The sequence below is a fragment of the Siphateles boraxobius genome, unplaced genomic scaffold (genome assembly GCF_051911475.1).
Source record: "Siphateles boraxobius isolate OS27281-9 unplaced genomic scaffold, OSU_SipBor_1 100, whole genome shotgun sequence".
NCBI classification, from domain to species: Eukaryota; Metazoa; Chordata; class Actinopteri; order Cypriniformes; family Leuciscidae; genus Siphateles; species Siphateles boraxobius.
The window spans coordinates 4,686,628-4,709,778 of record NW_027508701.1 but is presented as its reverse complement, the minus strand read 5'-3'; the positions used below and the strand labels follow the sequence as shown (position 1 = coordinate 4,709,778).

The window sequence follows — 23,151 nt, the reverse complement described above, 5'->3', positions numbered from 1 at the left end:
TTGTCTGAGCGGACTAGTACGTGTTGACCCCTGAGCAACGCCCGGAAGCGGTGCAGGGCAAGGCGTACTGCCAACAACTCGAGGCAATTGACATGCCACAGCCGCTGGGGTCCTGTCCAGGAGCCCGCAGCAGCATGTCCATTGCACATGGCGCCCCAGCCCGTGGTGGAGGCATCTGTTGAGACAACAACATGCCGGGAAGCTCGAGCCAGGGGGACACCGGCCCTGAGAAAATCGAGGTTCGACCACGGGGTGAAGAACTGACGGCAGGTCGGAGTAACTGGTACTCGGAACGTGCCGTGTTGCCATGCCCACCTCGGGACTCGGTCGCGAAGCCAAAGCTGAAGCGGTCTCATATGAAGCAATCCGAGCGGCGTGACCGCGGCTGCAGATGCCATATGCCCCAGGAGCCTCTGAAAAAGTTTCAGTGGAACCGCACTCTTGCCCTCGAATTGTCTTAGGCAAGTCAGCAGTGACTGCGCGCGCTCGCTCGTAAGCTGCGCGGACATGGCGACCGAGTCGATGTCCATACCGAGAAAAGAGATCCTCTGCACGGGGCAAAGTTTGCTCTTCTCCCAGTTGACCCGAAGGCCCAGACGGGCTAGGTGCCGGAGCACTAGGTCCCTGTGTTCGCAAACCTGATCTCGAGAGTGAGCTAGGATCAGCCAGTCGTCGATATAACTCAGGATGCGAACCCCTTGCTCTCGAAGGGGAACAAGGGCCGCCTCGACGACCTTCGTGAAGATGCGAGGAGACAGGGCTAGCCCGAAAGGGAGAACCGCGTACTGGTATGCCTGCCCCTCGAAAGCAAACCGGAGGAACGGTCTGTGTCGAGGAAGAATGGAGACATGAAAGTAGGCGTCCTTCAGGTCGATCGCTGCAAACCAATCCTGGGGCCGTATGCATTCGAAAACGCGTTTGGCGGTGAGCATCTTGAACGGCATCCGATGAAGGGAGCGGTTCAGCACGCGCAAGTCCAGGATTGGCCGTAACCCACCGGTTTTCTTGGGGACAATGAAGTAGGGGCTGTAGAAGCCGGACCTCATCTCGGCTGGAGGGACAGTCTCGATTGCACCCTTCGCCAGCAGGGTGGCAATCTCTGCTCTCATGATAGGGGCATTGCCACCGACCAAAGTGGAGCGGACTCCCCTGAAGCGGGGAGGAGACCGTGCGAACTGAATCGCATAGCCGAGCCTGACGGTACGCGCGATCCAGTGGGACAGACGGGGAAGCTCTAGCCAGGCTCCCAGGAACTGAACCAACGGGATCATGCGGGCCACAGGCGTCCCCCCGGAGGGGCAGCGAGGCGGAGTAACTGGCCCAGATGTGGACGGCATAGCGGCCCGGAGAGGGGGCACAGTTAGCAACCGCACCCTGGCAGAGGGGGCCAGGGGAGGACCAGGCTGGTCGTCCCGCGGGGGCCTGCTCTGCCAGGGGTCTGGCGACAGAGGGGGACAAGGGCGAAGCGGTCCGTGGACGGCACGCCGTGTCAACCGCCTCTGGGACAGAGGGGGGCGAGGAGAGCACGGCTTGTGGGCGGCGCTCTGTGTCGCCCGAGAACTCTGTGAGCTCAGGGAAGAGGGGATTGTTTCTGTCTTTAACCACATTAGGGTGCTGCCCACCCGTGGGTGAGCAGCGGGGAGTGGAGAACAAAAGATTCTCCCCCGGCCCTCCACCGGGGGAAGGAGTGGTCCTGCTACCACCTCCTGAGAAACAATCATCATCCCTGAGCAGCCCGTCTCAGGAGCGCCGCTTGGCCCGGCGTTTAGCGGGGGGCGGGGCAGGAGAGGGCTGTGGCGCCTTCTTACGGCTTCCTCCGCGACCGGCCCTGGGTGGAGGCTGCTGCGTGGTCCGGGCGGGAGGGGCGGGAGCCGCAGGAGGGCGCCCTCGGCGGGAAACAGGTCGAGGCGTCTGCCCGGCCGGCAAGGTGGAGGCAGCAGCGGGCCGGCGGGGCAGAATGTGTTTGATGGCCTCGGTCTGTTTCTGGGCAGTTGAAAACTGTTGGGCAAAGTCTTCAACTGCACCGCCGAAGAGGCCGGCCTGGGACAAGGGGGCGTTAAGCAGACGGGTCCGCTCAGCGTCCCGCATGTCAGCCAGGTTCAGCCACAGATGTCGCTCCTGGACCACAGCTGTGGACATCACCAAACCCAGGGAGCGCGCGGTAACCTTCGTCGCCCGGAGAGCAAGGTCGGTCGCGGCGCGCAGCTCATCAAAGAGCCCTGGGTTTGTCCTACCCTCGTGCATGTCTCTGAGCATCTGGGCCTGGTAGACCTGCAGAGTGGCCATAGCATGCAGTGAAGCAGCCGCCTGTCCCGCCGCTCTGTAAGACTTCGCCACCAGGGTCGACGAAAATCTACAGGCTTTGGATGGGTGCTTAGGCTCGCCCCGAGAAGAAGCACTCTGCGGACATAGTTGCATGGCAACAGAGCGTTCAACCGGGGGAAGCCCAGTGTACCCACGGGCAGCTGCCTCATCGAGGGGAGGAAAGGCGGATGAGACCAGCGAGCGGTCCCGAGAAGACAGGGGGGTCTTCCAGGACTTCGAGATCTCATCATGCACATCCGGGAAGAAAGGTATTGGGGTTTGCCGAGGACGAGGGTCGGCGGCCTTACCCAAAAACCAATGGTCCAGCCGCGAGCGCTCAGGACAGGGTGGAGGCCTCCACTCAAGTCCGATGCTCGCGGCTGCCCGGGAAAGCATGGCCGTCATCTCCGGATCAGACTCGAGCACAGCCGTATGCACACCGGAAGGTGGCAGCTGTGACGAGCCCTCACTTCCAGAAGAGTCAAACCCGCCTAGTGATGCTGCAACAGACATGGCATCTTCCTCTGTAGCTTCAACTGAAGCCCGCGGGCCACCAGAGGGTAGACCCGCGGGAATCAGCAGTTCACTAGCGGGCACCGTCATTGAAGAGGGGGGCTGGGGTCGCGGACACATAGTCGGCGCCTTGTTCCAGACCGTAACCCTCAGATCACCCTGGCCACCAGCCGCAGGACGGGGGGTGGATGAGGGGACTCTCACTCTTGCGAGTTCACGGAGTCTCGACCGTAATGACGCGATGGTCATGTTCCCACAGAGAGAACATGAGTCATCCACGAGCGCTGCTCTAGCATGATCAATGCCCAAACATACTATGCAACGCTCGTGCCCATCAGAGTCCGATACCAATCTGCCGCAACCAGAAGTACACGGGCGAGACATCTTTAAAAAGACGTGCCACGTGTAAGCTCTTTTAGTGAGAGAAAACTCAAGTGTTGAAGCACCCGGGGAGAAACGCACCGACTGGCAGACCACTGCAACAGATCAGCAGGAAGCACGCTCTCGCCGTAGATCGCCGTCACACCAACACTCGAGGTACTCGTTTGTAAAGCTGACAATTCAGAGATGGCTTGTGGAGAGAAGAATACACTTGGCTCCGAAGCGAAAACATATCTGCTTGCTGCCGGCTTCCTCCTTTTATACCCACGAGGTGGGGCGGAGTTACGCCATGCAAATTCCGCAGACCCATGGCATTTCTTTGCCATTGGCTCGTTTTGTAATACTCGAAGTTGATAGGCTTTCTAAGCGAAACCCCATTCGTCGTCATCCGACGTAACTCGGAGTGACAACGAAAGGGAACTACACATTTATACCAATAAATATGTCTCTAAACCTACAAAGATGCCCTAATTACAAAAATTGTATTTATCTATGTTTCAGATTTTTTCTCTTTACACAGTAAATTCCCCAGTAAGAAATTAACACTGCTCAGTGTTCTTATGTGCCCAGACTAAAGAGTGTTCAAATAAAACTGAAGAAGTGTTTAAGTTAATGAGATAATTTTGTAACTAAATAAGTGATGTTTGAGCATTAGTGATGAACACCTGCTGTTAACAAGCAGAATCACTGAAGGAAAGAGAAACACAAGAACTACAACTGACTATAACGACTACAAAGGAAGACAAAAACACAAATGACCAGATTATGTTGGTTATTTATTGATGCTGATTCATTTTTCATCATAATAAAGTGAACTGATTCACAAATCTCATCACCAAAAGAAAGTGGCTTATTGCGATTAATGGAATTACATTTTTCACTATCATCACTGTTTTACTACGTCAGATATTATGAATTTTTACTTTTAAAGACACACACAGATATCAAGAATCAAAATTTAAATCTCAATAATGGTGACATGCTGCATTTATTCTATGATGGCTCCCAGCATGCATTGCACCATGTCATCCTTATTGAGATTCATATGCGGATTCTTAATGGGCTTCATCAGGAAAAATTATAGGATCTAAGCAAAAGTCAGTTGCTCAATTATATCAAATTGCTGTTCAGAGAAAAGACCAATTTAATCAAATACCAGGTTCAATGCAGCGCCAGGCGTGACGCAAGTGTTTTCTGCTAGTTTCAATCTGACACAGTTATCATTTTCACATTTCGCCACATTTGCACCCATTTGTGCACCCTTGGATTTGGTGGTCTGAAAATGAGGTGAGTTCAGGCGCAATGCAGGCACATTTTGAGGCAACTGAAATAGACTGCACCATTGACCGCCATGTAAATAGCGAATCCGCCATGGCGCGAACACAACTGGCTTTTAAAGGGAATGGGACTCTGATTGGTTTATTGCACTCTATTCCCAAAACACACTCATTACTCATTAAGAGAATAGGGATGACCCTTTTAGACCATGCGGTGGGTCCGCCGAACAATTTATCCATCGTTAAACTAGCAAAACGTGGATTTGGGCACGCCCTAAGTGCATGTGCCGTGCGCTTTAGACCATGCGCTTCGGTCGTTAAAATAGGGCCCGATGTCTGTGTGTGCCCAACTGATGAAATATTTCTCATAAAAATAATAAAGTTTTAATTAATAAAAATTATAATGTGATATCTACAACACACCACAAATATAATCAGAGATTAGACTGTTGATAAATGAATCAGGTTACTATAAGACGATTAAATCTTATAATTAGCCAAGTTCATCTGTTTTGCCATAGTAAATGCATCTTATAAACATAGTTAAAGCAGCCAGAGAAGAACTAATGTTAAAAAGTCAAGTCACGTCAGTCCTGCCGAGCCTTAGTTTCTTCACGTTAGTCCTGCCGAGCCAGAGGCTGTTCACGTCATGCCTCCCGAGCCAGAGACTGTTTACGTCATGCCTGTGTCTTCGGACAAGATGGTCACTGCACCTGAGTCAGTTCAGGGTGATATAGCGCTCATGATAGCCACCACAGCTATTTTGAGTGTGTGTGGGCAGCACAAACATCAGCTCCAGCCCACGAGCTCTTGCCCAAGTTGGCTGCCACCCCTGAGAGTTTGTTTCAAGCCAAGATGGCTGCCGCCACGCCAGAGAGTTCGCCTCTGGCCAAGATGGCCGACGCCAGGCCACCTGTTCCTGAGTCTGAGCCTGTTCCAGAGTCCGAGCCTGTTCCCGTTCCAGAGTCATTCGTCAATAACTTTTTACGTGCGCTACAAAATTATGTCACTGAACATGTAGCAAGAACAAATATAAACCAAAGAAATATGTTCTTAACAGTAAATGACCAATTAGCAAAAATAATTATTATTCCAAATTTACATAATACAAATTTGAAAATATAAATTCAGAAATATGAAATATGGCTCTTACACTAATGCTCAATCACAATTTATTTAATCACTTAATTACCTCTTTAATGGGGTCCTATTATGCAAAAATTCACTTTTATAAGGTGTTTGAATACAGATGTGTGACCAGAGTGTGTGTAAACAACCAGCCTATAATGGTAAAAATCCATATCCTATATAAAGGCCAAATTCATTATCAATCTCTCAGAACAAGCTGTTTCAAATTTCCCCCTACTCCTACGTAAGAGTACGGAAACCCAGCATTAGATCCCGCCCTGAATGAGAAGCAGCAGTCCGACATTATAAACATAAACTAAACGATACCTGCTCTATATCCATGCAGCATATATTTTCTGGCTCTGTGGGCATCCTAATGCAGTTCCCACACAAGCACCTATACAACAGCTTTTCTAGATTAACCTGTAAACCGTTGCCAGAGCGCCGGCGCACTGAAGCGTTTTTTTGTTTAAATAGTTCAAAGTTACTATCAGATTTAAAGTTATTACCTTGACAAACTATACATCATTAAAAAGATAAAAGATTCAAGTTTCAGTATTTGACCACTATTGTATTCTAAGAAACTTATAGTGACAGTTATAACTTAATTTGTGTCAGGAGTTATGTAATCAAAAAATGAGTCGATACATTTAATATGAATTATGAGCGTCAGCCGCTCTCATTCAGAAAAAAAACTCCTGTGAGGTCGTCATGACAGCGCTTGACAAAACAACGTCTCTCAGGGCTTTTAGCTCAAAAATGTGCAGATTTGGAGAAATATTGAAGGATTCTCATAGGTTTACTTCAGATGTATATAGACAGGAATAATATTTATTGAATTTATACCCAAATGGGCTGATGTAATCATTATGTGCGCTGGATACTCAGATGTACTGTGTTTTCAATCCATACTGGCAGCCTGAGGGCGCCGTGTGCACATGCAGTCCATATATGGAACACACGAAGAAGTGCCATAATCATGTGACATCCCAGGAAGTCCCGAAACAAACAAAGCTTCCAGAGATCGCTGTAACATGCAGATAAAGACGTTTTGAAGACAGTAAACATAATTGCAATGATATTTGATTTACCAGTGTTCTTCGAGCCATGTCAGGTATTTTCATAATAATAGATTATATTTATAATATAAATATAGATATAAATAATAATAAATATATTTATAATGTAATGCTAATCGATATAGACTTTATCATTGTGCAGAATACTATAAAATAATATATTCTCTGTCCGATTTTTTTATCTGAAGCCAAATAAGATCACAGAAGGTTATTTAAAACACTCAACTTGGGTTATAAAGTAAGTTTGGAGAACAAACATGGTTTTAATCTCATAAATTGTCGTGTATTGATGTTGTGCTAAGCTAGCATGCTAGCTAGCCCTCAGGTGCACCTGCCACCTAGCGGTTCTTTTTATGATTTTTTCTAAATAGGAATGCTTACTGAAATGTTTCTTTTTTTCAAGAAGGTCATTTGATACAGTTTCAAATGTGAAGTGAGAACTTTGAAAAAAGAAATTAGGGATTGAAACAGTGTGATTAACCAGCCGTTAGTAATTATAATGAAGACAAAAGAAAAACATATTTAGAGCCGTAACCAGGCCGGAGAGGTGTGAATGTGTGCAGGGGAGACTGAGACTGAATGGGGCTCGTTTCCACCTCAAAACAATAGAGACAATAGACTGAATAGATGCTTAGAAGATGACAATAAACATCAGTTTGCATTTTAGAGTCTAATCAAGATAAAGTCATAAGACATGATCTTGAAAAACATTTAACTAAATACAGTTTTAGACTTGTCATCTTCAGATTTTAGATATAACATGGTCAGACATGTGGCTTCAGCTGCAGTGCATTCTTAGATTGATACAATGCCAACTTCAATATTATTTTTATGAAGATATTTCTATAAACTGCCAGGTGTCAGCTTTCAAATGAGATCATACTTCTGCTTTTAGTACAAAGGGTTCATGAACTGTATCTGTTTTAGTTTGGGTATTCCATTTCTGGGGATTTTTCAAAAGTGGTGTTGCAGCTTAACAGGATAACATGGCAGTACAGGTTAGTCTATGAGATGAATCAACGTAACTCCACAACAACTAAGTTACATAAATGCATCCACTAACCATTCAGATACGTCCATGTACAGTCTAAAATTTGCAGCCTCTTCCTGAGTCTCTCCATTTGTTTCTGACTCCAGTTCAAACATGCAAGGCTGCACTCCGCTACTGAGTATTATTGACATTTTGCCTGAGAGAAATTCAGCTGTTATGTTGTTCCAGTATCCAAAGCACATGTAAAGGATCTGCCGTCTTCTGAACGGGGACAGAGCAGCAGCTCATTTGCATTTTAAAGGGACACAAAAAAACTGAGCGTTTTCCCTCACACCCAAAAAGGGGCAACTTTGACAAGCTATAATAAAAAATCTGGTTAGTAGTTTGAGCTGAAACTTCACAGACACATTTTGAGGACATCAGAGATTTATATTACATCATGTGAAAATGGGCATAATAGGTCACCTTTAACACTCTGAAGGGCTGTTTACACTACACTGATTTCAAATAAAAACTGAAAACTTGTATGCGTTTTGGCCGTTCATTTACACAACAACAGCATTCTGGGAACCTAAAAAAACATACATTTTTAAAAACATGGTTATTTGTAGCATTCAATCTAAAAGCTTTTAACTTAACAAAGATTAACAGAACCTTAAATGGAACTGCTGAAATGTCCGTAATCAGTGTGCTAAAATTCATTCATTTCTATGCTTGAATCCCTAAAAATGAATCACTATTAGTGCTAAATATTACACCTATATTATACAAAGTACTAAGCAACTTAGATATCAAAGATCAAATTTTGCACACCTCAGTATCTGTAGCTGACAGGTTGGATTCTTCAATTCTTCCGAGAGCAGCTTCACTCCTGAATCCTGCAGGTCATTGTTACTCAGATCCAGCTCTCTCAGGACAGAGTTTGAGGATTGTAGAGCTGATGACAAACTCTTACAACACTGAGTAGTAAAATTACAACCAACAAAGCTAAAGGACAGAAAAACATCCTTAACCTCATTCTTCAACTATTTCAATATTATCAGCTTCATTCTTGTAAAAGACATTCAAATGAAATTATTAAGACATGATTAAACACTCACCGTGCTTTCCTGCAGTTGATCACAGCTGGTATCAGTCTTCTTCTAACCTCATCTGATGTGTTGTATTTCTTGAGGTCCAGCTCATCCAGCACCTCCTCTGACATCTGAAGCATGTAGACGATTGTTGAGCAGTGAGCAGGAGAGATTTTCTTCTCTGAGTGTTTGTCTGATTTCAGAAACTCTTGAATCTCTATGGACAGAGTCTGATCTTTCACTTCGAGCAGACAGAGGAACAGATTGATGGATCTTTCAGTGGAGAGTTCATTTCCATCTTTGATTTTCTCTTTAATGTACTGTGTCGTTCTCCTGATGCTCTCTAAACTGTTCTCTTTGTGAATCAGTAGATCCTGTAAGAGTCTTTGATTGGACTCCAGTGAGATGCCCAGCAGGAACCGCAGAAAAAGGTCCAGGTGTCCATTCTCACTCTCAAGAGCTTTATTTACTGCATCTCTATGCAGATTATGCATCACATCACAGAACTGCAATGTGTCCAAGTTTTTGATTACATAATGATAAAATGCATAGAAAGCAGCGAGAAACTCTTGAATGCTCAGATGAATGAAGCTGTAGACTTTCCTCTGATTAATCACAGATTCCTCCTTAAAGATCTCAGTGCAAATCCCAGAATACACTGAGGCGTCAGTGACGTCTATGCCGCTCTCAATCAGGTCCTCCTCATAGAACATCACATTGCCCTTTATCAGCTGTTTGAAAGCCACTTCAGCAAGTTTCACAATCACTTCTCTGTTGGACTGCAGGGGTCTCTCTGGATCTCTCTGTTCATACTTCTGATTCCTCATATTAATCTGAATCAGCAGGAAGTGGATGTACATTTCAGTCAGAGTTTGAGGGATTTCTGCACTCTGATCTTCTTTCAGAAGCTTTTGAAGCACAGTGAATGATATCCAGCAGAAGACGGGTAAATGGCACATGATGTGGAGGCTTCTTGCTCTTCTAATGTGTGAGATGATTCTGCTGGGTTGATGCTCGTCACTGATTCTCTTCCTGAAATATTCCTCCTTTTGAGGCTCATCGAATCCCTGAATTTCTGTCAAACGGTTGATGTATTTTAAGGGGATCTGATTGGCTGCTGCTGGTCTGGAGGTGATCCAGATGAGAGCCGAGGGAAGCAGATCTCCTTTAATGAGGTTTGACATCAACACACCCACTGATGAAGTCTCAGTCACATCAGAGACTTTCTGAGTGTCTGAAAACATCAGTGTGATTCTGCTTTCATCCAGACCATCAAAGACGAACACGACTTTACATTCCTCATAAATCTTTGAGTCCAGATCTTGAATATTAGGATGAAAGTCCAGCAGAAGTCTATGAAGACTGTACTGATGATCTTGGATCAAGTTCAGTTCTCGAAATGGTAGCACAAACATGAAATCTACATCCTGATTTGCTTTTCCCTCTGCCCAGTCCAGAATGAACTTCTGCACAGAGACAGTTTTTCCAATTCCAGCGATGCCTTTAGTAAGAACTGTCTTGATTTTGTCTTTCTCCTCACATCCTGGTTTAGGTGAGGCTTTAAATATGTCATTGCAGTAGATTGGAGTGTCTTGTGAGTTTTGTGTTCTGGCTGTTTTCTCCATCTGTAAAACCTCATGTTCCTCATTCACTCCTTCTCTCTCTCCTTCTATGACGCAGAGCTGCGTGTAGATTCTGTTCAGGGGGGTTTGATTCCCCTGTAGTTTCGTTCCGTCAAATAAACGCTCATACTTGTTCTTCATGCTGGTTTTGTGCTGGTCTTTGACTTTCTGCAGGTCTCCAGTCTCCAGTGTGTGTGTCTGTAGGGCTGCTATAGATTTGTCCAGCTTATATATCTCTCCCCTGCTGAAATTAAAAAGAAAACAGCAACAAAAAGACAATAACAGCCATTGAAATGACCCTTGGAGACCATCAGAAATATATTGATTACCAGATAACACTTCGCTACCCCTGTGCAGTGCATATGCTGCGTATGTTTACTGAATTTCTTAAATCATTATTTATCTGTGATGCACTACAGTATATTAGCAAGTAAAGGAATATACTAACGTAGAGTCTGAGGACACTGGTCCATCACTGAATTCAGGTGGTTGCCCCATGGATTTGCTACTCTTTACAGACACACCGCTGGGTTCTGGAGACTCTACTATCTGTCTCTGCCTCCTGCTGATACTGACAAAAGACAAACAAAACAGCATTTTAAACTTCTCTTTTGTTTGTCAATATCCTGTCTCAAGCCATGGCCCATGTCTATAGCTTGAATGCACCCTTGATTTACATTTATTCATTTAGAAGAGGCTTTTATCCAAAGTGATTTACTAATAAGGAATACAACAAGTATCAATGACATAAGAAGTGCTGTTATATGTTCAGGAATGAAACGAATGGGACAAATAGTAAACACAAAGAGAATATGGGAGGTTCTGGAAAGTGATGCCGTGTCTCTCTGTGATGGTACCATAAGGTGCCACTCATTCAAGTTTCTGGAATGCACTTTAAGTCACTTTGGATAAAAGGCTCTCCCAAATGCAAAAATGTCTTACCTGGGGTCAGAAGTCATTGTTGTATCACTGAATGCAGAGGGCAGATTCTTCATGGGTTAATTGAAACTCAATTCAGGAAATGAAGAACTCATTTTAGAGGCTGTGTCTTCATCTTCTATCTTTCCATAGAGACTTATTTTGGAGTGTCCTGCTCTTTTCTAAAAAAAATTTTGTTAAGAGAATAATTGATCAATTTTGTGGAAACAAAGAAAAGAGATAAATTAAATAGACAACATAGAGACATAAAAACAGAGAAATGTGTTGTTCCATGAGGGTGAATAAATGCTGACAGAAATTTTAGTTTTGGATTAACTATCACTTTAACCCTCTGGGGACCAAAAAATGCGCCCCCGAGTTTTGCTCGTTTTTTTTTTAGCAATGCAAAATAAACTCGAAATGCTCTGTTAATTTCGATCTGTTAATTTTATCTGTATACTCACAATAAAAATAAAGTGTTTTGCTTTTTGCCAAATAAAGAAAAATTAACATGATGCGAGTTCTGCACTCTCTCTGTCAGCGAACTCCATTTTGAAACACGTTCGGAAATTATCTGTAACTCCACGAAAATTCAGTCAAACAGGCAAACATACCCACGGGCATAAAGCTTGAGATCGCATCTTTTAAATGAATTAATTTATATTAAAAACAAATATTCTCAGCTTCTTTAATCTGTATGAAAATAGAGCGATTCCAGTCGAGCTGATTACGAGCTCATTTACTTTCATTTGTTCACGCCTACTCACGGAGCACGCTATTCACAAGATAATGTGTTAAGCCATCTATGCAAAACAGGTAAACGCCCCCAAGCAAATGCATTAAAGGCTTCAAGTTTCATCATTCAGTCACCTGCGCGTTGGGAAGATGGCACGATACACCGGTGTGGAAGCTCTTCAGCTCGTCCTGGATACTAGCGACGGAGAATCCACATTTTCATCAGAAGAAGAGCGCGACTACTCTGATGACGACCGTTTGTATTTTGAAGAGCGACTTGATCCAGCCGTGGATATAATTTCGGATAAGTATTTAGTCTTACTTCCATTAGTTGACAAGCTATTCAATATAAACCTGTAGCTTACATATTATACTGGGTGGACTATTTTCCACTTGCCACCCAGAGTATTGACATTTGATATATTCAACACGATCTAATGAAAGTGCATATACAAGAATTTAATATCTCGTACCATTTCAACGTTTTTTTTTTTTTTTGTGCATATGCAACGCACTGTAAACCCCTTGGTTAGGAAATCTGTATGTGTAAATGATATATTTAGATCATTATGTATGAAAGCTAGAATTTAGAAGTTATTTTAGAAAATAGGCCTAGTAGGTGTTTAGATTATATTTTGAATAGTTTAAATGCTGCCTCATTATCATTAACGATGCATGCTCGCAAATATCAGTTGTAAATGTGTGTAAATGTGCTGAAATGTGTAAATATACCCAGTTAATGAATTGCGCAAATGTGTTTTGTTTGCGGTGTGCCTCTCCGGTAATGGCCCATTGACACGCATATAGGCTTATTGCACGTGTCTACAATTATTTACATCAGTTATTCATTATAGACTAATGCTACTATGGTTATATTTATGTAATAATATTCTTCAACTTTTTTAAAAGAAATGTAGCTTCATCACTACCTCCGCCTGCAACTCGGAGTGCGCTTAGCAACACAGTCAGAAATCTGAAAGAGTAAGTACATATTTACCTACAATTTTACAGATGTTGGTTCAATTTTTTTTATACTTAGTGTTAATACAATATGAGCCTGTATGACTTTATTATTTATTTTTGGAGATTGGTTGATGATGTTACATATGTTTTGTGTTATCAGCATTGCTAAATGTCCATCAGTTATGCATGTGCTGGAATAGTAGTCTGTAAAATATATGATAATAATAGTTTTTAACTTTTTTAAAAAGGAATGTAGCTTGTTCACTCTCGCCTTCCAGTGCAACGAGGACACGCAGCAACAAAAATCAAAAAGAGTAAGTACATATTTACCTACTATTTTACAGATGTTAGTTACATTTTGTTTATATACTTAGTGCTGATACAAATGTATATGTGCCTGTGTGGCTTTGCAAAAATTTTGTTGTTATGCATGCATAATATATAATTTATTGATTGGTAATGTTAATATAAAAGAGCTTATATTGTGTTGCTTTATCAGCATTGCTAAATGTCCATCAGTTATGCATGTGCTGGAATAGTACTCTGTAAAATATATGATAATAATAGTTTTCAACTTTTTTTAAAAGGAATGTAGCTTATTCACTCTCGCCTTCCACTGCAACTCGCAGGACACGCAGCAACGGAAATCAAAAAGAGTAAGTACATATTTATCTACTATTTTTTACCTACTTCTGTGGCTTTGCAAAAAATGTGTTATGCATGCACAATATTACAATTATTGATTGGTAATGTTAATATAAAAGAGCTTATATTTTTTTGTTTTATCACCATGCTGATTGCCCTGATAGCCCTGACATGCTGATAGTACTTTGATCAACATTTATTAACCTTTATTAATATTATTATGTTTATAGGAATGTGGCAAAGAGGGCCAAGACAAACATTCAGACGAGCAACAAGGTCTACACTCTGTCATGGAAAACAGAAACTGACATTGATATGGTTCCACAGACTCTGAGATTCCTGCCTGCCCGGGAACTTGGACCACAGCTGAGTTCTGCTGACACACAGACTCCACAGACTCTCTTCAAAATGTTTTTTTTTCTGAGAATGCAGTGTATATTATATATCCTTATATCCACCTTTCCGAACTTCCGCTACTAGCCTTAGCCCGCTAGCATAGCAGGCGTGGTCTGCGAGGATAGCGATCTTCCTTTACTTTTGTTTATTTTGCTCACATTTGATTTGCTTGGAGCCCGCATCAACGGGGCATAAGCATTTACTGTGAGATACCTGCCTTTACTTTTGTTTATTTATTGCTCACAATTGCTTTGTTTATAGTCGACTGATTATTTATTTATTTTACTCACATTTTATTTGCTTAGAGCAAATTTAAAACATTTAGTTTCTCCACATAGAGGAATTACAAAAAAACAGATTGAAAAACAAAACCTTTGAATCTCCTCTCATTCTTTGTTCAGGCTGCCTCACTTGATGCGCCATTAGCCATTGGGGGAGTGTGTGTCACACCCCTGGTCTGAATCTCATTAATATTGATAGGCCATTACCACTCCCACGCATAAACGTCTTCTGACAAAAAAACTGTCATACAAAGTATAAATTAATGTTTTGTTTTATGTGAACGATTAGGCAGGATGATTTTCACATTATTTTGAAGCCAGAAATCAAAGCAACAACATCCATTAGTCAAAAGTCTTGTGGACACACATTTAGTATGTGTTTTGTGGTCTTATTTCAGCAACTTTCATTTTTATTATTTTCAATAACCATGCATAAACATTATTCTCTTAACAATACAAACATGTACATACATGTTGCTCACATATTATGGTAGCCCTGTTTGTGCTATATAGAGTGAATTTACACCTTTTCCATTAAAATGTTTATAAATAACTGAAAAAAGCACAAATGTCAGTGCATGTCAAAACATCCCAAGGGCCCCAAAAACACCTTGGTCCCCAGAGGGTTAAGTATTACACTGCAGTGCAGCTACATTAAATATAGGGGAGACCAGGACACAGCCTGCCACAGCCCCAAACACTCCAAGCTGCAGATAAAGCGTCCCTGCGACGGGCAACCCAGAGAGAGAGTGAGCTGCTCTGTGAAGGCACCGCTCCTTCCCCCAGTGGACCCAAAACCTTAGCAAAAGAGCAATTTCCTCAATCTCTGATCGTGATGTGATTTGATCCTCACGTGCGTTTGTAGTCAAGATTGGTTTGCAGTGATCGACCTGAACCAGATCGACCTGAACCAGGACCTGAACCTAGAGTTCTTACCAGAACCAGGAAGTACGACCATATTAGCCCGGTTCTGTCAACACTGCATTGGCTCCCAATTAAACATCGTATACATTTTTAAATATTGCTGATTACTTACAAAGCACTAAATGGTTTAGCTCCCCAGTACTTGAGCGAGCTCTTAACGTATTATAGTCCTTCACGTCTATTGTGATCTCAAAATTCTGGCCAGTTGATAATACCTAGAATATCTAAATCGACTGCTGGCGGTAGATCCTTTTCCTATTTAGCACCAAAACTTTGGAACAATCTTCCTAATATTGTCCGGGAAGCAGACACAGTCTGTCAGTTCAAAGCTAGACTAAAAACACATCTCTTTGACCTAGCATTCACATGACACTCTATAGACTTCTATAATTCAATATTAGGGTGCTTAGATTAGGTCAGCCGGAACTGGGAACACTTCCCTTAAATCCTGATGTACACGTTACATCATAAGAAGAATGGCATCTACGCTAATTTTAGTGTCTTTGTTTATCCCGAGGTTTTCCCGCAGCCTGCCGGATCCAGGCCGTTTCCAGATCTGACGAAGGACTTTCGCCTGGACCCGATGACAATGCAGTGCTGAAGTGCCAACTAGCCTCTCCCTATGGAGGATCCCTATACCACTCTACAGATAAAGCCTTGTGGAATTTTTCGGTTCGCCTACCTACCCAAAGTGATAAGATAAAATAAAATTCTGCATCAAAATTTATAGACAAGACAAGTAGTTTGTTTAGGCATGGTTTGTAAGGAATTACAAACCTGCGCACATATATTCAAACGCACATAACTATAGAATCAATTCTTAATGCGCATGTGAACGCCATCAGCTTCTATAACAGGTTCACCTTTAAAGTCTGTTTAGAGAGAACGGTGTCGTCTTAGCGGCCCCTAATTTAATAACAAATGATCATTTAGATGGAAGTGAATCAATCAAAACTAACTTTAGCTGGAAAAAACATTTTTCAAGAACCACTATAAAACCAAACCAATCTCTGTTACCTTAAATTATATGTTTATCTCTGTAAAGCTGCTTTGAAACAATCTACATTGTTAAAAGCGCTATATAAATGAGGATGACTTGACTTGACTTGACTGAAGCATGCATACTTTCATGTCTTGACCGTTCCTGCGCTTTGCATTCGAGGGTCGGGCATATCAGTAAAAAGTAAAAAGTTCTCGCCTTTGGCTTGTCCCTGTCCCCCGCATCTTTATGAAGGTCGTGGAGGCGGACATTGTTCCCCTGAGAGAACGTGGTGTTTGCATCCTCAACTATTTCAACGACTGGCTCTTACTGGCCCAGTCGCGAGATCAGTTATGCAAACACATGGACATGGTGCTCTCCCACTTCAGCCGTCTGGGGCTTATGGTCAACTGGGAAAAGAGCAAACTCTCCCCCATGCAGAGAATCTCTTTTCTCGGTATGGAGTTGGACTCGGTCGCCATGATTGTGCATCTCACGGACGAACGCTTAACAAAAGTGCTGAACACAACACAAGATAAAGAGACAAGGGCAAACAACACATTCATGACAGAAGCTCACAATGAATTAAAAGAAGAAAAAAAGTTTTTAAAAGAAGATTTAAAAACAGTTAAAGACTGTGCCGATCTGATGTAAACCGGAAGGCTGTTCCAGAGCCTAGGGCCGGCAATAGCAAAGGCTCCATCTCCTCTATGCTGTAATTGTGATCTGGGGACAGATAAAAGTCTCTTATCACCAGACCTCAGATTTCGCGTGGGATTAGTATGGACAGAGTAGCTCAGACAAATAACTCGGTGCCAGATTATTTAAGGATTTAAAAACAAAGAGAAGAATTTTAAACTCAATTCTAAAATGCACAGGTAGCCAATGCAGCGATTTCAAAATTGGAGAAACGTGTTCAAATTTACGTTTTCTTTTGTAGAACTCAGTGTAGTATCTACCACAAGGTAAGGTTGTTTTCGATTCTCTGGTTATTTTCTTTTTTTTGCCTTCTCACAAATTTGTATTTTAATTAGACGCGTTCCCACTTTATATAACAGCCGCACTTAATAGTATTGCATTTTAAATTTTATAGCACTTAAGTGAGCGCTGTCCAACAGCTAGTTTCGATTTCTCCCATTATTCGGGTAATTTACGTTTGCTGTGTTAATTGCTGGGCAGAAACAGCTGTCCTCACTCAGGCGTTAGTACGCATTATATCTATGTAGTGCGCGCGCTGTCACGGAAGCGCCAGCGGAAGCGTTCAGCCTTCTCGTGTGAAGACCAACTCGGGTAAAGACCATCGACTCTACCTGTGCGACTCCACCGAGCAAGGACTCCGGCAAGGCACTTAAGTATCGTCTTCTCTCCTTTTCCTTTCCCACTTCTATCGTATTTCCCTTTCTCAGCATGTGCTTACAATACATTCCTTTTGTCTCTCGACAACGTACACTCATCACGCACAGAAGGCAGCGCAATACTGCTAATCTGCGTCCCATTCTCTCATCCACACACACACCTCTCTCTCTTTCTATGGGTCTATGGAATTGTCAGTCAGCAGTCAATAAAGCTGACTTCATTCCAGCCTTTGCATCTCATTCTACTCTTAATATATTTGGCTTGACTGAGACCTGGTTCCGTCCAGAAGACTCAGCAACCCCTGCTGCTCTCTCTAACAACTTCTCTTTTTCCCACACCCCTCGCCAGTCTGGGAGGGGTGGGGGTACTGATCTTCTCATTTCTAACAACTGGAAATACTCAACTCCCTCCTCTCTATGCAATAACAACTCATTTGAATATCACGCTATTACACTTACAACTCCCATTAGGATCCATATTGTAGTTATTTATCGCCCCCCAGGTCAACTGGGAAGCTTTGTTGAGGAGCTGGATGTGCTGCTGTCCTCCTTCCCTGAGGATGGCAACCCACTCGTAGTCTTTGGTGATTTCAACATTCATCTAGAAAAGGCGTATGCAACAGACTTCATCTCTCTTCTAGCCTCATTCGATCTCAAACGGCTCATCACCACAGGTATTCACAAATCAGGCAACCAACTGGACCGGGTTTACACACGCAACTGCATCCCAGACACCATTTTGGTGAAACCTCTCCATGTTTCAGATCATTTCCTCATTACTTTCAATCTACAACTCACCCATGCTCCACCAACTCCCCTACCAGTTACTTTCAGACTTAACCTGCGCTCACTTTTCCTTCCCATCTTTCCTCTGCTGTGTCATCTTCACTTCCCTCACCCTCACAATTCTCATCTCTAGATGTGAATACCGCAACAGATACTTTATGCTACACTTTAACTTCTTCTTTAGACAATATCTGCCCTCTCTCCTCCAGGCCAGCACGCGCTACTCCCTCTAACCCCTGGTTATCTGAGGTTTTTCGTGAAAACCGGACCAAACTCAGGACAATGGAGAGGAAATGGCGCAAATCAAAAGACACGTCTGACCTGAGTATGTATCAATCTCTGCTCTCTTCCCTTTCTGCTGATGTTCACGCTGCAAAATCTTAATATTTCCACAGCAAGATCAACAGCGCCTCTAACACACAAAAACTTTTCAAGACAATCAACTCTCTCCTCTGTCCACCTCCACTATCACCCACCTCCTCTTTAACTGCTGATGACTTTGCTAACTTCTTCACCAACAAAACAACCTCTATCAGCAGTCAGTTCTCAACTCCACACACACAGGAACCCAAACTCTATCCCACTACCAGAAACCTTCTCTTTACCTTCTCTCCGCTAACCGAGGAAGAAGTATCTAAACTTCTCCTCTCCAGTCATCCTACCACCAGCCCTCTAGACCCCATCCCCTACTACAAGCCATCTCTCCCACACTTCTACCAGCACTCACACATAATCAACTCATCCCTCCACACTGGCATTTTCCCTACAGCATTCAAGCAGGCTCGGGTAACTCCACTGCTTAAAAAAACAACATTAGACACATCACTTTTACGAGAATTACAGACCTGTCTCTCTCTCCTACCATTCATTGCGAAAACACTTGAATGAGTTGCTTTCAACCAAGTGTCATCTTTCCTGTCTCTGACCAACCAGCTAGATGTCAACCAATCTGGCTTCAAGAAAGGCCATTCAACCGAGTCTGCACTACTGTCGGTCACAGAAGCCCTGCGGATCACAAAAGCTGCTTCCAAATCTTCAGTTCACATTCTGTTGGATCTTTCTGCTGCCTTCGACACTGTGAATCATCAGATCCTTCTGTCCACCCTCTCATCACTGGGCATCAAAGGAACTTCCCTCCACTGGTTTGAGTCCTATCTCACAGGTAGGTCCTTCAGGGTTACACGGAGAGGCGAGGTATCCAAAGCACATCAACTGAACACAGGGGTTCCTCGGGGTTCAGTTCTTCTCCATCTACACCACATCATTGGGACCCATCATACAGGCACATGGTTTCTCTTACCTTTGCTATGCTGATGACACACAGCTCTACCTCTCATTTCAACAAGATGATCCCACAGTAGCTGCACGTATCTCAAGCTGTCTGGCGGACATCTCGTGATGGATGAAGGAACATCACCTGCAGCTCAACCTGACAAAGACTGAGCTTCTCGTCCTCCCTGCCAAACCGTCTCTACAGCACGACTTCACTATCCAGCTAGAGTCATCCTCAATCACCCCATCAAGGTTGGTCAGAAATCTTGGAGTAATATTTGATGACCAGCTGACCTTCACAGCCCACATTACAAAGACAGCCCGATCATGCAGGTTTGCAATGTATAACATCAGGAAGATCAGGCCTTTCCTAACTGAGCATGCAACACAACTTCTCGTCCAGGCCCTGGTTATTTCTAGGCTTGATTACTGCAATGCTCTTCTGGCTGGACTTCCATCATGTGTTACTAAACCTCTACAAATGATCCAGAATGCTGCAGCTCGTCTTGTCTTCAACGAGCCCAAAAGGGCTCACGTCACTCCTCTGTTCATCTCACTGCATTGGCTACCACTCGTTGCTTGCATCAAATTCAAATCTTTGACGCTTGCTTACAGATCTACCACAAACTCAGCTCCTTCCTATTTTCACTCCCTACTACAAGTCTACGTCCCTACCAGAAGCCTACGATCGGCCAAGGAGCGACGGCTCGTGGTGCCATCACAGCGAGGCACTAAATCACTCTCCAGAACATTCTCATTCACGGTTCCATGCTGGTGGAACGATCTTCCCACCCTCGTCCGTAATGCAGAATTCCTGACATCATTCAAAAGACAACTGAAAACTCATCTCTTCCGTGAATACTTAACATAAAAAATTTAAAAAAAAAATGTCTCTTTTAAATCTTTCCTTCCCTTTTAAATCTTCCCTTGTCTGGCTTTTGCTACTCTGAGCAATGCCTGAACTTTGTATTTTGAGCAAAGTTGTTCTTCCCTCGTCACGATGACTCGCTTGCTTTAGTCCTCAGATGTAAGTCGCTTTGGATAAAAGTGTCTGCTAAATGACTAAATGTAAATGTAATCACCGCATTAATTTGTTTTTCAAATTTGAGGGTTCTGATCCCAGAAAACAGCTAAGTTCTTAATGCAGGATGAAGTAAAAGGAGTAATGGTAACACGATAGTCACTTTAGACATTCTACTAACTATAAGTAACTTTTCAACTACATGTCAACTAACTGTCATTAGAGTATTAGTAGGCTGTAGTAGACTGTCAGTAGACTGTTAGGTTATGGTTAGGTGTTAGGGTTCGGGTTAGGAGAACAAGTTGACTTGTAGTTGCCAAGTTACTTATAGTCAGTAGAGTATCTGTTGGGGGACCAACAAAATAAAGTGTTAGCAGATATTAAGCAGACAGTCTACTAATACTCTAATGACAGTTAGTTAACATGTAGCTACAAAGTTACTTCTAGTTAGTAGAATGTCTAAAGTGGACTATCGAAATAAAGTGTTACCGAAGTAAAGTAATCCAGGTCAATGTTGCTGCTCTTAAAGTTTTCATGGAGGCTAAAGACTATAACCTCGGTTTTAAATTCATTCCGAAATATGAAATTTTGAGAAAACCAAATTTTCACTTCATCTAGGCATGCAAAATGAGATTTCAGAGCAGCATGTTTGTTGCTTTTCAGAGGTAAAAAACTTTTGGGTATCATCTGCATAGCAATGAAATGATACACCATGCTTTCTGAAAATGGAGCCCAGAGGAAGTAAATACAGGGAAAACAGAATGGGTGCGAGAAATGAACCCTGCGGCACTCCACAGAAGAGTTGAGCAGGCGAGGAAGAAAAATTACCCAGTCTAACAGAGAAACTTCTACTTAAATATGATTTAAACCAGCTGAGGACAGTTCCCTGGATGCCCACAGAACATTCTAGTTGGGATAAGATAATTTTATGATCAACTGTATCAAAAAAACAACAACTGATGGGGAAATCACGTAACTTTCAGCCCGTGGTCAGACCTTGCATATCTATGGGCTGGTATTCCCCTAGAATAAGTGTCCAGGCATGTTGTTTTCTCAAAAGATGTCTCCAGCATGGGCTGGGGTGCTGTGTGCGACGGGCAAGCAGCTTCGGGTCCCTGGACGGGACCCAACCTGCATTGGCATATCAATTGCTGCTGGGCAAGCCAGTACTTGTCCACGCAGACTAGACATCAACCATTGCATACATCAACCTCCAGGATGGTCTAGGCTCCCGTTGTATGTCGCAATTCGCCTGCCATCTCCTCTTGTGGAGTCAGAAGCGACTTAGGGTCGCTTCATGCAGTTCACGTCCCGGGTGAGCTTAATCGTGCAGCCTCTACGAGTCAAGCCTTCGCTTTGAAGTGAAAACTCTTTGTTGAATCTCTGTGCTTAAGCCTGTCCTCTTCCCTGCCCCAGTGGTGTGTGTGTGTGGGGGGGGGGGGGTTAGCTGGAGCCCTGGAAGGAGTCAGTAGTTGTGGCATCTTCCATAGAGATCCCAATTCGTCAGTCATTGACGTTGAACGTTTGATTGACGTTTCATTTTTGACGTCGAACGGAGATGCTAATACCACTCGCCACCACTCCTGTACCTCTGCTGACAGCCACGGCTGGCTCATATACCACAACTTAAAAGAGCCAGACAACAAATTCTTCAACAATAAACCAATTTATTTACAAAACAAGAAAACATTTTTTAAACAATCAAAAGAAAACCGATGTCTAGGGGGGAAAAAACACGCACGTGTGATTACCAAATAAGCATAATTTCTGGCACTAAAAATAAATAGTAAAGGAAAATATTAGGAGAAAAATATATGCAAATAAGAACAATGAGTGAGAAGTGAGAGAGAGCACACTCGAAGGCACACAAGTCTTTATCCTAACATCGTATAAAAGGGTTAATTACAAATTGAATGCACCTGTTGCCCAACTAACGTCTGCACTGTTTAGCAGAACCAATGTTATTTTTGTAACAACAACAACCAGCACGTATTGTTTTCTCATGTTTGTGCAACAGAATCAGCAGGGATTGATTCATTGATAATTATCTCTGAATACTGTAAATAATAACGCAATCACAGTGCATTACAAAGTGTCATGGTACAGACATATATATGTATCTAAACTTTTTTTTTAATTTTCTTTGTTTAATTGACATTACAGCATTTGTATATATAAAACAATTACCAATGGCTTTCAGTCTATAATTTTGTTTCTAATGTTATCAGAGTAAGTGTGAATACATATCAAAACAGTTTACTTAATCAAACTCATTTCCATAAAGCACTTTAACTGTCAGCCAATTTGTTTCTTAGCTAGTTGTTGAAATATAATGTTCCAGATTTGAAATCCCATTTAAGGAAGACCAAAAAAGAAATATAGCAGTTGATTTTACATGAAGAATAAGTTTTCAACTTACCACATAATATGCGGCCGTATAAATACCCAGTGTTAACAGGTTTAAACCTTGGAATGGCGTATTTTCTTCTTTCACTTCCGTTTACTAGT

The 23,151-nt window shown here is 42.9% G+C and overlaps 2 protein-coding genes across 3 annotated transcripts in view; one reads left to right on the top strand and one right to left on the bottom strand.

Annotated features, from left to right (window-relative positions):
* Positions 1-23,151, bottom strand: part of LOC143746545 (protein NLRC3-like) — a 49,917-nt gene extending 26,766 nt beyond the window's left edge. For both annotated transcript variants that reach the window (XM_077238439.1, XM_077238432.1), the window contains exons 1-5: positions 23,063-23,151; positions 11,311-11,468; positions 10,817-10,939; positions 8,774-10,609; positions 8,487-8,660 (exon numbers count right to left, since the gene is read on the bottom strand). In XM_077238439.1, coding sequence (XP_077094554.1) covers positions 8,487-8,660; positions 8,774-10,609; positions 10,817-10,939; positions 11,311-11,363 — 2,186 coding nt within the window. In that variant the 5' untranslated portion in view covers positions 11,364-11,468; positions 23,063-23,151. The remainder of the gene's footprint in view (positions 1-8,486; positions 8,661-8,773; positions 10,610-10,816; positions 10,940-11,310; positions 11,469-23,062) is intronic.
* LOC143747238 (uncharacterized) lies at positions 12,010-14,451 on the top strand. The gene is made up of 6 exons (XM_077239874.1): positions 12,010-12,329; positions 12,931-13,002; positions 13,233-13,298; positions 13,572-13,640; positions 13,860-14,039; positions 14,427-14,451. The coding sequence occupies exons 1-6, from the start codon at positions 12,172-12,174 to the stop codon at positions 14,449-14,451; spliced, it is 570 nt and encodes a 189-aa protein (XP_077095989.1). The 5' UTR covers positions 12,010-12,171.

What these genes read in the sequence shown, in the direction of transcription:
- LOC143747238 (XM_077239874.1), top strand. Translation starts at nt 12,172, where the DNA reads ATGGCACGATACACCGGTGTGGAAGCTCTTCAGCTCGTCCTGGATACT. An exon ending in GTGGATATAATTTCGGATAA is followed by an intron (nt 12,330 to 12,930) that starts GTATTTAGTCTT and finishes CTTTTTTAAAAG; the next exon opens with AAATGTAGCTTCATCACTAC. An exon ending in ACAGTCAGAAATCTGAAAGA is followed by an intron (nt 13,003 to 13,232) that starts GTAAGTACATAT and finishes TTTTTTAAAAAG; the next exon opens with GAATGTAGCTTGTTCACTCT.